The following is a 16130-nucleotide window of genomic DNA, read 5'->3' on the forward strand; positions in this document are numbered from 1 at the left end:
AACACTGTGATTTAGCAACACTTTATAAGCAACTCCACTTATATCTTTCTTTGAGTCACTAACAGATTTGGCAGTTACACTTTGGTATGGCAGTTCTGTAATCCTGACCGACCTGAACAGAAAGTCCTTCTATTCTCACACTGACTTGCCTCTGGACATATTAGCGAAAGACAACTTTTCTTGCCTATTTTTTTGTTGCACATCCAAACGTTTCCAAATACATTTTAGGAATGTTTGAAATCATGATTTGTGTTTTTTTACCCAGATGAGAAACATGTCTAATAGTTTCTGGTCTTTTCAGATGACTCCCAAATCCAAAAGGAAAAGCATCCACAGCAGAATGCTGCGTCCTGTGTCTCGTGCCTTTGGTTAGTTGTTTCTGATCATTCCTAGTTTACCTTTAAAGAAATTATAGGATTTTTCTTTTATACCCTTAGAAAGGGTGCTGGTGTGAACTTTATGTACTCATCATGTTGTTGAATGCCTAGTTGAATATCTAGCATGGAAGTAGAAGTAAAGAGTTTTTTGCACAAAAGTTACAGTAAAGTCCTGCAACAATGGACTCTGGGCAAGTAAGCTTTCAAAAACTGAAAGCCTGGGGTGAAACATCTACAAGATTCGGTTAATGCAAAGAAAATTTAAAATAAAATAGCAATCGCAATACTGGTTAAAAATAATCACAGTTTAGATTTTTTTTGGAAAATCCTAAAGCGCTACGACCAACCACTGGTTTTATTTTTCAGAGGTTTGTCCTCTGCAGGGTATTGCTTAACAATTTGGTGAATTGTACATAAAAGTTGGAGATATTCTGTGGACTCTGTATCAGGCTGCCTTATTAATTAAAAACAAACCAAAAAAATATATTTGACGTGTGTTTGCGGTTATTACTGTTGTGTTGAAATACCAAAAAGGCCCAAACTTGTAATCCTATAGCTGTTAGTTTACTGTTAAATGAATTAATTAAGAGGTAATCCTTAAACTTTATCATCTATTAACTTTGTGTAACATAATCTGTACAACCTGCAATAAAACAGCCCTATACCATATTGTACCTAGTTCTATGTTTAATAGCAGTTTTGAGACTTCTTACTACAAAAATGCGTGTTGTTATTTTGGCCAGATAACTCTGTCTCTGCCTAATTTGACCAGAACGTTCTCTAGTTGCTATTTGCCCTGCCCATGTGGGACAAACGAAAAAAAGAGATTTATCCAAAACATAAAACCAAACTTGTTTTAGAATGGATAGAGCAGATTAGCCTTAATCTTACAGACTGGTCCAAATCTCAGCCTAAATTGAACCATAACATTTCTGGACTTTGCTTAAAACTTGTAGGTTTATGGTGGGAAACTAATAAAAAAGAACTTTATGAACAAAGGTTGGTTAGCTAGAAGTTTGATTGCTATAAAACACGTGTGCTTAAAGTGCAGCTTTCAGCAAAATATTACTGTAAGCGGATTATGTTTGTATTTGAGCTTGTATGTGTAAACTTCACCTCTCAGAAGATTAGCCTTAGGAGAAGAGATTAAACAAATTAAGAAAGACCTGAGATAAATTAAGTTGATGTAATATGAGTTTGCATAAACGTCTGACCAGGTGTGTTTCTGTATTTACAAGTAGCTGCAGCGTGTTTTAGTTCCACATTTTTTTGTGTGACACTAAAGTTAACAGCATGATGGATACTTACATGTTTCATAAACATCTCAAACTACAAACATGCAGAGATGGAGTTTGATCTTGACAAAGCTCTGGAGGATGTTCCCGTCTACACGGAGGACGCCTCCACTTCATCCCAAACTCCTCCCACTCCATCTGCGGGGGCGCCCAAAGCGGAGCAGCGTCCATCCGGAGGCATCGCAGAGCTGCCGTCAGAGGAAGAGAAAAAGCTGCAACACTTCACCAAACTACGCCCTCGACGGAACAAAAAGATGCATTCTAGTAAAGTGGCTGTAAGTGAAGGAGTGCTCCACTTTAACCAGTTTAAATCAAGTCAAACCTGAAGTTAGAAATATTATGAAGTCTTTCTTAATAAATAAGGGACCTCGCAAGTGCTTAAAATAACATGTTTTTTATTGTGTTTCATTATCGATGGATATTTTTATTCTTTTTTTCTTCCCACAGCAAACTAATAACACTCCATCTCAAGATGGCAATGAGCAGAATGGCCTCATGGGCAGGGTCGATGAGGGAGTGGATGAATTTTTCTCTAAGAAAGTTACCAAGATGAATTCAAAGTGAGAAAGATCCTTGACATTAATGAAATAAAACATATCCTAATAAATGTTTGCATTTTATCTTGTTCTTTTTTTTTTTACTGCCTTTTGTTAAGACGCTCCTTAAAGAGTGCAGAATCTCAAGACGGAGAGAAGAAGAAAAAAGGAGGATTTCTGAATCTCATCAAGAGATCCTCCAAATCTGATAAGTCTGATAAATCAGATAAGTCGGAGAAAAGCCAAGCAGCTCCCACATCCTGTGGTGCATCTTCAGCCTCTGCTGCAGCATCTGCCCTCCCAGAAGAGCCCTCTTCCCCAAAGGTGGCCATCAGGAGCCCACCGCCTGAACCAAAGTCTAGGTATAGGTAACTCCTGATCCCACCTGACCTGCATCTCAGTTTTAACACCTCCTAACGGCTCCTGTCCCAACGCAGAGACTCCTCCACCCGTTCACAGCCCACAGACTACAGCAGCAGCTCAGATCGCTCGGAGGAACTGAGGACTCCAGACTCTATAGATGAACCCTGGGAGGGTTCAGATGGAAGGGGAAGTCCTCAGGGTGGGAAGAGGTACACTGGGGTGCAGATGATTGGAAGTGGCCTCCTGGCAGAGATGAAGGCTAAACATGAGAGGAGAGCATACAAGGTGAGTGTGCAAACAGGTCAGGAATCCATCCATTCATGCACATATACACATTACCTTGGAAGTTGACATATCTAAACTGAGCAATAAACACAAGGACTAAAAGGTGTGAAAACAGTTTCACACAGAAATAATAAAATTTAATCATGACAATAATCTTCTATAGATGTTCTATCATTTTTTATCATATTTTATTTGCTCTAATGTGATGCACTGGCTGATGGCCTTGAATTCCTTTGTTTGTGTGAAAATGTCTATAAAGTTTCATCAGGAGTAAAAGAAAAAATGTGGTTCTATAAAACTGCTTCCAACTCCTGGGGGCAGCATCCTTCTTCCTTTGCTTAATTCATAGTTAATCTCAAAAAGTGGATCCCTGGATTTATTGAGCTGTAAGAGGTGGCAGCATATGTGTTTTTGTTGTTTTATAAATTCTCAGGTGTAATGGTGGATCAGTGTTTTCGGAATGCAGGTCATAGAGAGAGTGAGCTAAGCTTCTTTACGAGTCAGAACTCTGCTATTTTTCCACGGTGATGCACCAAACACATATTTCAACTGAGGAATTTCCTCCTAGTGAAGTAGCAGTTTATTTCTTTTTTTCTTTTTTTTTTTTTTTAAAGTTTTGCATTAAGGATAAATACCTACATCTGTTTGGAGCTTGCACTGATCCCATGTTATGTCTTTCAGTCTTCCAGCCCCGACCGCCCAGACAGCAATGCAGCAGGTAAGTTACAGTATGCAGAAAAACAAAGGGTTGACAATCCTTCCACAGATTTATTACAACTGCTTTTGAAGCAACATTAGACTATATCCATAGCTTTTGAGCTATTTCAAACCACCTTAAGGTGTTTCATCCACTGTACTAAACACAACTTTTTATGATCTTTTAGTTTTTTATTTTTAGTTTCAGCACTTTCAGTTCAATTGTGCAGCTTTTTGAGATTTTTTTAAATACTAAGTACATTACAAATAAACTTGTCCTAATTAAAACAAAGTAAGGTGTAACTGTGGTGTAGAAGGAAAAGCATAGATGTTTTGAAACATTTTTCAATTTCAAATATTTAAGTGTTTGTATTTAGTCTTCTTTACTTAGATACCCCTTAAAACAACTTCAACAATTTGCCCTCATACAGTAAGTAAGCTGACTATTTACAGGGGTTTAACAATAGGTCATCCAGCTGTTGTTTGAAGGCATCAGAACATGATTAGAATAAACAGACAAGATGGCAGCAGTTACATTCCAGCAGTGTCAGCAACCCTAAAAATGGACCTACTATAAAGCTATAATGGAACCATTTAGATTAGAGCAGATCCTCATGTCAGAAAGACCCTGTCCACCCAGACCTCATCCAGCTTAGACACTACTGTAAGACTTACAGGTATAGTGGACAATCTTTTATTTCCGGATGGATCACCAAAATAAGTGGTCCTCCTAATTGTCAGTCATTCTGGTGATATGTTTACGTACGGCCGTCCTACATGCTCGTCCCCATTTTCACTTATCGGTGGTGAGTCTGACATAGTGGAAAAATTGCAAATCGTTTGGAAAGTAGGCTTGTATGAGTGATGCAAACAGCAACTTTTAAACAGAGCGTGCACGAGGAGAAATGGACTGGTGCATGCTCTCGCACGTGTTTAATAGGCGTTCCCTCTGGAGCAGGTACAGGATTATGCATGTACATTTTTTTTTTTAAGTGGAGAGGGCGGGTCTTTTCAAAAATTCAGGAAAATTCTCCAATGTACCTTTAAGAAGGGTTTTTTACAGTAGATTCTCCTTTTAGGTTTCTCATACACGCAAACACACCCCCACAAACACGCACCCCACACACATTCAACCACATGTTGTGTCACACTATCCTTGTGGGGACCTTCCATTTGTTTTCCACTCATTTCTATGGCCTAACCTGGACCCTCTGCCCAAACCCTAACCATTACCAACACATATCGAATTAATTCACAGTTTAGTTCTAAACCTTACCCCCACCCCAAAAACAGAAGTTCTCTTCATGGGGACCAGTCATTAGTCCACACAAGTACTTTTAAGTCCCAAAATGCTTATTTCTGGGAAATTGTCCCCACCAGGTAACAAAGACATGGCCACACACACACACAGCATATTTTAAATTGAGGTCTTTTGCTGTTTTTTTTCTTTTTTTTTGTGTTTGCAGCCAAGCCCCAATCCACAGCCACAGGGAGCAAGTCTATTAGTTGTTCTATGAACAAACCCAACACTGCTCCTTCAGAGAAGACCTCAGCTCGTGGTGAAACTAAGCCTGAACCAGTCGCTCGACTCAGAGCCTCCTCAACCTCCCCAGCAGGGCCAGCAAACCCTAAACCACCTGTGCCACAAGGAGCAAAGCCAGCTCTAGCTGCTCGTCCCACCATCCCCCAGAAACCAAGGACCAGCAGCAGGAGCATAGGTAGGCTGCTGTCAGGGTCCACAGGCTGCAGTCGTTATCTTTCTTGGTCCCTTTATGTCATTTAAAAAATATCCAAACTTAACAATGGGCCCTTTTATTGTGTTAATCTTTCACATAGATGAGAGCTCAGCTTCTCCCAGCAGCGACCATGTATCTCCTAAAGTTCTCCCCTCCACCCTAAAGAGGGCGCTGTCAGAGAAAGACAAGGGGTCCAATCTGCAGAACACCAACAAAACCACTCAGGACGGTGAGTCACAAAATCGGCTCAAGCTTTTGAATCATCTAAACCCTCATGGTGTTATTCCTCTTAAAACACACACACACACCATCTAAGTAGCTAAAAGTAAAGTCGGCCTCTTCTGAACAGCTTTAACCGGGATCATCTGATAAGTCTCTTAAAGGTCTTATATCACTGTTGTTCAGTGTGCAAGTACCAGATGTAACAGGTGGATCCGGGTCATAGTGTTACCTACTAAAACAGTCAGATTTATGTTGTTATGCAACCTAAAATGGACCATTTTCTTTTATTGCATCTTCTCTGATGTCTGTCTTAAAGATCTGTTGTTGTTTTGTTTTTTTCAAGCATCAATGCTATAAAGCTTCTGACTTTCTATTAGTGCAAAAATAGAAAATATTAAGAATTTATGATAATAGTGTCAGACTGACATTTTTAAACTCTGGAACCTTATTATTCACAATAATAATGTTTTCTTTTTAATAATGATGGAGCTCCAAACTGTCCCTGCTTCAGAAACGACGCTCAAGAGAAAAAGAAAAGTTAACCTTGGTTCACAGTGTTTTCGGGATTTGTTGAGTAAAACTTGTTATTGGTGCACATAAATATAGTTATTATAGTATAAATATAGTTTCTCTTTTCCCTTTTTATTTTCGCTGGTCATATTGGTTTAGGTTGGTGGGCTAATTTTATTCTGAAATGAATTTTCTGCTTCATTTGGTATTATTAATCTTTTATTTTCCACTTGTTCCAATAAAGGTGTTTTTCTCTCGATTTCAGGGAAGTCAGCATCAGATGCTCAGAGATCCAGCCCTCATTGCACTGATTCTGAAGATCCAGGTTCCTTCAAAAACAAAGACAGATGTCCAAACTCAGAAAAGAGCAAGTCAACCAGCAAGAAGTCCTCCGACTCGGGGGAAGAGGCAGACAAGGACTTTATTTTAATATGAGCCACTCACTAAGTCTCAGGCTCCCTTAGATAGAGCTAACTCTAAGGGGGAAAAAACAAAAACTCATGTGATTCATTTTTAGTCCGAAACAAACCCACAGCTCCTGTTTGACAATAGATTCTACATCAGATTTGGTAGACATGAGTTCTGCTCTTGCAGAATAACAAAGCTTGCAATGCATGACAGATTTTACATCTCTAGATGCAGCTTGCCTACAAATCAAAACCAAAACTGTGCTTAAACTCTCGAGAGCTTCCTGGATTCAATCTGATGCCTGCCAGACTTACTCATCCTCGCTTTTTTAACTAACTCTTCAGGGTCTGAGTAGATGAACCATTACGGTTTTATCTAACTCCTTCAAACCATCAATAATAAATTATCCAACCTAGTCAAGGTTTGGAATCTCTAAAAATAAAGCTTTGCAGTTCCAACTAACAAACGTATTTTTGTTACTGCCTGCTGCCGTAGCTTGACACCCAGGGACCAAACACAGTAATCGCCATACCAAGATCACTGTACTTGAAGCCAAATCATATTAGCAAAACAAGGACTCTTTCTGATATATTTTTGATGGATTTTATAAAATTCTGTTTTCAATATGTGCCAGCTGATAACTAGCTGGTTTCGTTATGCAATTTAATTTATTTCTTTTATTTACAGGAACAAGCAGGTTTCAGCTGAGAGACACAAATCAGAGGTGTTTTTTGGTTTTGGTTATAAGTGGAACTACTGCAGAGTAAATGTGCTCTAAGTAATCCAGACTTACTCTCTGCGTGGAAGCTGGAGGGGCCATATGATGTGTTATTGCTTTAAGAGGACTGTGATACACTTTGACTTTATTAAAAATCAGTATGGCTTTAGCACTGTTCGATAACTGCTCTTTTATATCAAACACTGTGGAAAATATTTTTCCTTTTTATTTATCTTGGGAGAGGAGCTTTGGGAATAAATTTCAAGTGCAATAGAGTGAAGTGGTGCCCATCTGAAGCATGTTATTAGGGTAATACTTAAAAAAAAAAAAACAAGGATTAAAAAGCATTAAGTGATGTCTGAACATGTCCAGTGACAGCAAGGAACCTACTGTAAAACTGAACTGTTATATAAAAAAGAATTGCAGTAGAAGAAAAAGGTTTGAATTCTTTGTGTGAAAGCAAAACACTGAAGGAACTCCAGTCTTCATTCTGCCTCATTTTACGTCTTTAATTAGACGTTTGGAGAAATGTCTAAAAAAAAAAATTACGCACAGCATAAGGCGGCAATCATTCTGCTTGTTTAAAAAGAAGAAACAATAATGCACTGTGGAGTGAAAGCGAACTGTGGGTGGGTGTATATTAACTGTCTAATGCCAACATGGCTCATTGTTCTGTTCTTGTTTTTGTTTTGTTTTTTTCCAAGAATTTCCTGTTTCACATCACTGTAGTGCTAGACTTGTTCTGAAAACTAATTTCTATTAAAACAGATGATATAAATGACTGAAAGAGTCAGTCAAAACGGAAAACAGTTTACTACTTCATATTTGATTGTTATCTGATATATTTCCATGCGATAAAAAACTGGGTTGTATGTTTTGATTCTGTTCTACATTGTCTATGTAGATCTTTCTCAGCTTTCTGTGACTAAAGTTACACACTATAAAAGAAAAGAGTGCATCATTGTTGTGAGTAAAAACACATCGAGGAATTATAAGGGCGTATTTCCTGATCACAGCTGTATTGTCATTTCACAGGTCAACAATGTGAACACGGTTGGTTTGTAATCGGGATTCAGATTTTCATTCATTAACAAGAAATGGTATCATAGAAAAGAGTTGAGTAGACATGCTTTATTCCAATATCTAAAAAAAACATGCTTACTTTCAGAAAACATTTAGCTTGATTCATTCCCTGATACTTTGCTTTATCTTTGTTTTGCTGAATAAAAAACAAAACTTATTTATTGTTTCACTCTCTAGATTAATGACAGAACAAGGAGAAAAAACTGTGATTTTTGTCTCATTTTCTTGGTTAAGTTTGAATAATTAAATCTAAGCTTGATTTATAAAGTAGAAGAAGGTATTAACATTTATTTGGTACGTTTTGCTTTGATTAATCCGTTCTTGACAAGTTTAAAATGTTAAATTTGAACAGGTGAGATTAAAGCTGTTCTTAGATTTTAAATGAGAAGTTAATATGGGTTCTGTTTATAAATATACTACAAATATTAGGGAATTTCTTGATGGATTTTTTGTTTTCCTTACTATTTCTGTGGAAAACCCAACAAAAACTGCACATGAAATATTGGATTTTTACATGCAGCTTTGACTGGTGCACCTTCCCTACAATGTGGAGTCTCTCGATGTCCTATGGTGTTGGAGTGGGAGCTTCTCACTCATCATGGTTTACAGATAACACTTTTTTTGCTGTATATAGTCAATCTGTCCTGGATGTATCTAAGTGCATAATCATCCTTTTTATGTCTCTGAGAGGATAAAGAAGCAAAAAATGACAGGATGCTTCTACATTGCATGATGTTTAGATGGAATACATTCACATGTGGCTGTTTTCAGTTGCACATCTTACTTTTTTTTTTCCCTGTTGCAACTGAGCTTTTGTTAATGTGATGGAGACGGAAAATATGGTTTGAATTAATCTGCAACATGAGCATCTTTTTTTTCTGTTGCTGTTCAGTGTAAAAACATGCCAGTACTAGACGTGTGCGTCTGTGTGTGACTGCATGATGTCGCTGTTAGCTCTTCTGTATATATGTCATTTCTTACTTTTAGGCCCGTGTGTTTTATATATGTGTAACATAAGCACATGTAACATATTCACACACCTTTGTAAAAACATGAAACCCTCTGTTGTTTTGTTACTAAGTCGCCACTATTCTATTATAAGGGTCTGTTTGTAACTTATTTGAAATAAAATAAATCAAATGATGGCTGATGTTCTTTGTTGATTTTCATATTTTCTGTCATTTTGATTGTTTTAGAAATTAAAACATTTTAACTGGGAATAACTGGTACCAATTGCATGTTTCCTGATTTATTTCACCAAATCAATTACTTATTCTGACTGCATGTTTTTAGTAATAATTGTTTTAGATTTTTTTTATAAAGCTATTAAGAGCATTAAAATAATTTTACATGTTTTTGCTTTTCTTGTGATGGTCACAAAAGGTTTGCATTGCAGTGTCATAGGGCATCCACTAGGTGGCAGATATGCTTTATTTCACGCTCATCCACATGCAGAAAGAGGAGGTGTGGTTCTGTCTGTCTTCTAGTTTGTAGGAAAGAGCATATGACAAGTAGGCTGGCTGAGGAGTGCAGCACAGTTGATCTCTACATTCTTGTTTCTACATTTAAAAGTTTGAAGCTGCCCTTTCAGTAAGATGGACAGTACTTTTGACAAATTGGATGCAGCTGGTTTCCTGGAAATCTGGCAACACTTTGATGCAGATGGTGAGAATATTTGATGTTATTTTTTTCATTTGTTGTTAAACTTTAATGTGAAGCAGTTTTATTCAGATTTTTTTAGATTATTCTGCGCAGACATTTTTGGCCATTAGGTTTAAAGCATGATTAATGTTTTTTGGAAGGTTTGTTATAGATAAAACCATTTTAAATTTTACAAAATATTTACCAGCAAAATAATAAAAATTTAACATGGTTTTATCTATACCAAACCTTCCAAAAACCACTAATCATGCTTGTTTCCCTGTTTCAGCACACTTAATTCAGATGATTTTTAGTTAAGCCAGTTAATATGCCATCAGTGGAAATCAGGTGTGCTGAAACAAACTTTAAAAATGCAGAACACTAGCCAAGAAAAACCTTAAACAGCTTGCCTTTTTCAGTCCCAACATTTAGATTTGTGTTCTTATTGTTGTAGATAATGGCTACATTGAGGGCAAAGAGCTGGATGACTTTTTCCTGCATATGATGAAAAGACTGGGTCCACAGGTGAGCAGTTGTGTTTTCTTTTTGTTGTTTTTTTTTATTATTATTTTTGTTAAGAAGTCACAGCATATTAGGGCAAAGAGATTAGGTGTAGGGATTTTGTGGAGCTTTAATTCTCAGAACTTAATGAGTCACATCTAAAATAGAAGCTTTCACTGAAAATAAATGGTTTAGCACCAATATTGATAGCAACTTAGGTAAAAGTGACTCTGTTTAGAGATTTTTAGGGGCTTTCATTATGAAACTCCACATTAGATGGTCACATCTGGAGGTGTTTTATTTTTCTTCAGAAATGAAAGTATTCAAAGAGAGCAAAATGTTTTACAGCATTACTGCAATTTATGCCAACTTGGGCATTAAGTGATTCTGTGTCTTGATTTCTGTGGAGCTTTAATTTTGAAATTCTACATCAGATGTGGATGAAACTTTGTGAGTCATGTCTTGATGGGTTTCTACTGTCATTCTGAAATGGAAGCATTCAAATAAAAGAAATGGCTTAGCAGCAATATTGACAGCACTTAGATCTGGAGACATTCAGTTGTCATTCTGAATTGAAAGCATTTAATGAAATCAGACGGCTTTGTAACAGTGACAGTAACTTGGCACAAAAGACAAAAACTGCAGGTTATGAGGGGCTTTAACTCTGAAATGCCATGTGATTTAGTTGGGTTTTGATGATTCACATGGATGAACTCATCTGTAATCTGATAGTAAAAGTAGACATTTAGACAAAAAAAAATTATAGTCGTATTTAATGAATCTAATAATAGTGAATGAGACTTATATTTTAATATAGTTACTGTCACAAGTGGGGGGAAAAATACAAAGTGAAAGAAATTAACCTAATGGTATAGTGGAGGATCCTCGTTAATTTGTGAAAAGACCCACCCTCTCCACTTAAAATTAATGTGTGCGAGAGCGTGCACCAGCCCATTTCTCCTCGTGCATGCTCTGTTTAAAGGTTGCTGTTTGCATCGCTCATACAAGCTTATTTTCCGAAGGAAGATGTGTAATTTTTCCACTATGTCAGACTCGCCACCAGTAAGTAAAGATGGGGATGAGCACGTAGGATGGCCTTACGTAAACATATCACCAGAATGATTGACAATTAGGAGGACCACTTATTTTGATGATCCACCCAGAAAAAGAACATCCTCCATCCACCATACCTCTAACTAAATTCAAATATGTAGATAAAAAGGAAAAAAATATAGACATACATAACAATGACTGCACTTATTTGCACTTATTTTGAAACATAATCTCAGGCACTATGACTGTAATTCTTAGTGTAGGGATGGCTTGACTTTCAATTCCAAAGAGGAAGTTGCCTTGACCGCTGTGGTGATCTCCCGGCTGCGCTGGCAGAAATCTGCGCTCAGTCTCAATGTACCAGCAGGGTTGCCAACTCAACGAAAAAATACATAAGGGACACTTCTTGGCCAGACATTGCATTCCATTCTACAAACATGATGAATCTTTCCATTTTTTTTTATGTGTAAAATGATTTTGTAAACATTTTACATGAACCAGAGCTTCATAATCACGCATAGTTTAGAATTAAATATGGGGCAGTCCCCTATTAAGGGTTAAATACGTTTTTGACATATTTGCATGTAATACTTTGAACCTAACAGCATCATTTGATATTAACAGACTATCTCGTGTGTAAAACTCAGGGAGATATATATACATTGTGTAATCTTACTTAGTCATTTTTCAATGAATATAATCATATCTTCTTGGAGCACAGTCTGAGAAAATGTAGCTTAAGAAAATGTCCTGGAAATGACCCTGAAGCATGCAGAAATATAAACCTCTGCTGTGTGGGCAGCTGCATGGGCGAGGTTTGTTTCATGATGTGGGACAATACATCTAAAGTATCTGGAAAGTATGGAAGAACATCTAAATATGATACAGTTCCAATCTGAGAGAGGAGAAAAGATCCTGCTGAACGTCTTCACTAATGGCACATCCTGTTTACAGAGCAAAGTTAAATGTGGTTATCCATAGTAATGGCCGAGCCCTTTGCCCGACCAGTTTTAATGGAAACTCCAATGAGCATGTATCTACTGCCTGTTCCTTTCAGCGCTCTGAGCAGACTCCCTTGGATACTAATTGGGTTGCTCTAAAACAAACAGATCACCACTTTTATTACTCTGTCTTTCCTGATGTTAGCTTTCCGCCACTAATGCCCTCAGGAGGGATGGGGTTCGATAGATTTCTGTCAAGCTACAAAGACACTTCACAGCCATCCCATCTGCTCTCCCTTCTATTTACTGTAGTGCATCACTTTGATGCCGTTTTAGTGGTGTGTCAGCTATTTCCTCCTCTACAGAATGTTTAGTTCTTTAGCATCCTTTAATTGTTCTTTATTAGTAAAACTCAAAGTTGATTTGATGTAGAGTGGAAATTATTTTAGCGCTAATGGTGTGTTTAACAGGGCAACATCAACCAAAGAAGTCCATGCAAGGAATAAGCATTTGATCACAGGGAAACAAAATAATCAATTCTTCCTCCTTATGGGCAGTGGTTAACAATTGATTGGTACCAGACATGCCATGGTGACATAATTTCATTTTCCCCAAAAGATCTGATGGAAAACATCCAGAAATATGACATTAAATGGTGAAGGGACAAATTGGGCTGTAGAAGCCTGTTCAACTATTGCTGAACAACAGCATGTGAAACTTTTTAGGTTTGAATGCTTTGTAGTCTGGAATGTCCAACTAGATTTTAAGATCGTACTGATGCCTGGCAACAGGTTTAATCTTCACAAACCAAAAGATTTTATTGAAATGTCAGTTAAAAAGACAAAAACATCAATGCTTAACAGATGTGCCTTTCTTTTGTTTCCTTAATGCAGAATCTCAATAGAAACGGATCATGCTTCTATTAACCACTGAGGTGGAGGGTTAAAGGTGGGAGGGAGGCCATTGCTGACTGGGAATCCTTTATTGTTTTTGTCCAAATGTGAAAATAATCTGGTTAAGGTCTGGATATAACGAAAAGTATTTAACTTTGTAGATGGTTTGGTGAAGTAGTAATACTGTATCACAGGATGTTTTAAAACTGATTTACTTCATGTACAAGTCAAGTAAACGTTTGGCTGGTTTATCAGATTTTTTTCATGCTGTATTTCTGTAGGTTTGTGTTTCTGCTTTAACATCATCACTGGTCAGTTTGTCTTTTGATTCATGACATTCTCTGGCACCTTCTGGTCTGCAGAACGTGTCCTCTGCTCTGAACTAAGTAATGATTCAGGTCTAAACACCACGAAGCTACCTGTTGCCATAGATACAGGAAGGTGACAATTAGGAATCTTGGTTGCTAAGTAGGGTTACATAATTTTAGCACCTGAAAATATATATTTACCTTCACATTTCACTCAACCTCAAGTTAAGATGAGTTCTACAGAAAAAAAATGAAAACTTAGAAAAACATAACATAAAAGAGAGAAAAAACAGACCTTAGTTTGGAGCTGTCATTAACAGTTTTGCATATTTTTGCACCATTTTCTAAATGTTGTTAGTTGCTGTTTAATTTTGACTGATGGGGGCAGCAGTCCCTGCAGGTACCTCTGTGGGTTTGAAATCACTGCTGGTTGATTAGTAGGAAGTGGAACCCCTGGGATCAACAGATTTCATGGAAGCTAAAGGGAATTCTCTCTGATTTCTCTATCTGCAGCTTTCCAAGGTTCCTCTGCCATCAGACCTGTTAGATTATGCCTTTTGTTTGCAGATTATCGGCATACTAACACCTCATTAATATCCACATCTTTCTAAACATGCTGACTTGGGCTTTTCATTTGCAGAAAGCTAACTGCTCCGTGAAGAATATCTACAGCCTTTATTAGATATGTAGCAAACTACCAAATCTTAGAAATGCTAAAGTCAAGTTCAGCTAATTTCTGTCGACCCTGTTAGATTGATTGAGTTTAAAAAGCAGACATTGAGAGGGGAAAAACAAATGCATTAAGTGAGTATGGAGACGTTTTAAAAAAAATAAGTATGAGTAAACCTTTTTATGCCGTCTTCTATTCAAGAGTTTCATTCTCAAAATGAATTTGAAGCAGTTCATTTAAAATCTGTTTTTTGGAGTTAAACAAGTTTAGGAAGCTAAAACTGATTTTAAATTGCTGTGTTTTTTTCACAGGAGAAAGCCACTGAGGAGAAAGTTCAGAGACTGAAGCAAAGGTTCATGTCTGCCTATGATGTGACTGCTGATGGAAAACTGCAGATTCAAGAGGTATTGTTGCCTTGCATTCAGAGCAATCTCTAAGCAATGATTTAACCAGCAGATACGAAATGGACCGGATTTTGGGCTGATCAACGTATCTTTAAATAGCACAAACCACATGTAGATCCAGATCTGTTTAGGCAAATGTTTTTCATTTAGGAGACAAAGTATCAGATGGGGTAAACGGAGAGAAATACTTGGGTCAGATATCAAGAAGTGGTCTTTTTACTGATGATTATTGAAATCACATTGTTGGTAGTTGAACATCAGAACATTTCACTCGTATACAGATAATGCTAAAGAGACCTTTTTGTTGAGTCTGTCATAACTCTTCTCATAAGACTTGTGATGTAGCTGCAGTAAAGCCATCATTTAAAAAAAATAAATAACTGGGTGGCTTTTCAGAGAGCTTTTAGAATAGTTCTTTGATTCCAAGATGAATGTATGCTTTTTTTTTTCATGCACAATACCACAAGAACTACAGGTATATATCTATTTGCCCTTTGAATAAATCTAAAAATTAAGGAGTTACAGCTTTGACTGCTATCATGCATGCTAACAGGAGATGTATGTCCACCTTGTAAAAATTTTGAACATTCGTATCTTTTGCATTCCCTTGCACCTATCAAATTATTTTCTGTTAATAATTAAAGTTTTTTGTTTTTGTGGATATTCTAGCTAAGTTTATTCTACTTTGTTTGAAATCTGTTATGAGATTATGCTTTTTGGTTATTTAGTCATGTTCCTTTGTTTTTTGGTTAGTTATGATTAATTTCGGTCAATTATTTTTATAAATAGGCTGACATTAGTAGGACCAGCATGCATCTGGGTGGGCGTATGTTTTAGTTTTTTTTACCAGCGCAAGAGAAGCACGGAGGAAATGTTTGTCCTTTCTGTTTGCTTGCCTGAGGAGAAATGAACTGAGAAAATTGAACTGAGTTTACCTGGAACATTTTTTGTTTTGCCTACGTAAAAGTCCATGGTGCATCTGTGGCCTTTGTGGATTTCTTTTTTTTTTTTTTTGTGTGTCATCAAAGCTGGGCCACAACAAAGATATAAGACAATATTTACAGTGACCACAAAACAGGCTTAAATCAGAGGTAACCTGACATTTATTTTTTTTTTTAGATTTTGAATCCTATCCCAGAGTCTTTATCAATTCAAACCCAGGAAAGTGAATCAACCACATCAGATCAGTGGACAGAAGCATAAAGTTGACTAGAGAGGTCATTTGAAGAATGACATCTTGCCCTCTCTGGACTGTGCAGAGCACATTGAGGACAATGGGAGTATTAATACTGAGGTTTACTTTCCATAATCAGAACTCTTGAGTTATGGGGCTGACAAAATTCTTTCAATTGCAGAGAAATTAACAAAACACAAACGCATCACTTGAAGCATGTGGTTGGCCAAAAAAACAAAAAAAAACTAACGCATCACTTGAAGAATGTGGTTGGCCAAAAAAAAAAAAAAAACTAGCAGGAAAAGAAATACTGAAT

At 37.0% G+C, this 16130-nt stretch overlaps 2 protein-coding genes across 5 annotated transcripts in view; both read left to right on the forward strand.

Moving 5' to 3' along the window:
• The window catches only part of lrrc16a (leucine rich repeat containing 16A), a 71737-nt gene extending 63460 nt beyond the window's left edge, over nucleotides 1-8277 (forward strand). For all 4 annotated transcript variants that reach the window (XM_015374234.1, XM_015374236.1, XM_015374235.1 and 1 more), the window contains 9 exons: nucleotides 302-368; nucleotides 1721-1947; nucleotides 2120-2232; nucleotides 2328-2570; nucleotides 2646-2856; nucleotides 3538-3574; nucleotides 5019-5270; nucleotides 5389-5517; nucleotides 6286-8277. In XM_015374234.1, coding sequence (XP_015229720.1) covers nucleotides 302-368; nucleotides 1721-1947; nucleotides 2120-2232; nucleotides 2328-2570; nucleotides 2646-2856; nucleotides 3538-3574; nucleotides 5019-5270; nucleotides 5389-5517; nucleotides 6286-6455 — 1449 coding nt within the window. In that variant the 3' untranslated portion in view covers nucleotides 6456-8277. The remainder of the gene's footprint in view (nucleotides 1-301; nucleotides 369-1720; nucleotides 1948-2119; nucleotides 2233-2327; nucleotides 2571-2645; nucleotides 2857-3537; nucleotides 3575-5018; nucleotides 5271-5388; nucleotides 5518-6285) is intronic.
• A 1455-nt stretch (nucleotides 8278-9732) lies between these two features.
• The window catches only part of LOC107084391 (secretagogin-like), a 19609-nt gene continuing 13211 nt past the window's right edge, over nucleotides 9733-16130 (forward strand). Inside the window, exons 1-3 of the mRNA XM_015374203.1 lie at nucleotides 9733-9894; nucleotides 10325-10395; nucleotides 14548-14640. Of these exons, the coding sequence (XP_015229689.1) occupies nucleotides 9825-9894; nucleotides 10325-10395; nucleotides 14548-14640 (234 nt within the window). The 5' untranslated portion in view covers nucleotides 9733-9824. The remainder of the gene's footprint in view (nucleotides 9895-10324; nucleotides 10396-14547; nucleotides 14641-16130) is intronic.

This window comes from Cyprinodon variegatus, unplaced genomic scaffold (assembly GCF_000732505.1).
Source record: "Cyprinodon variegatus isolate N-32 unplaced genomic scaffold, C_variegatus-1.0 Scaffold99, whole genome shotgun sequence".
NCBI classification, from domain to species: Eukaryota; Metazoa; Chordata; class Actinopteri; order Cyprinodontiformes; family Cyprinodontidae; genus Cyprinodon; species Cyprinodon variegatus.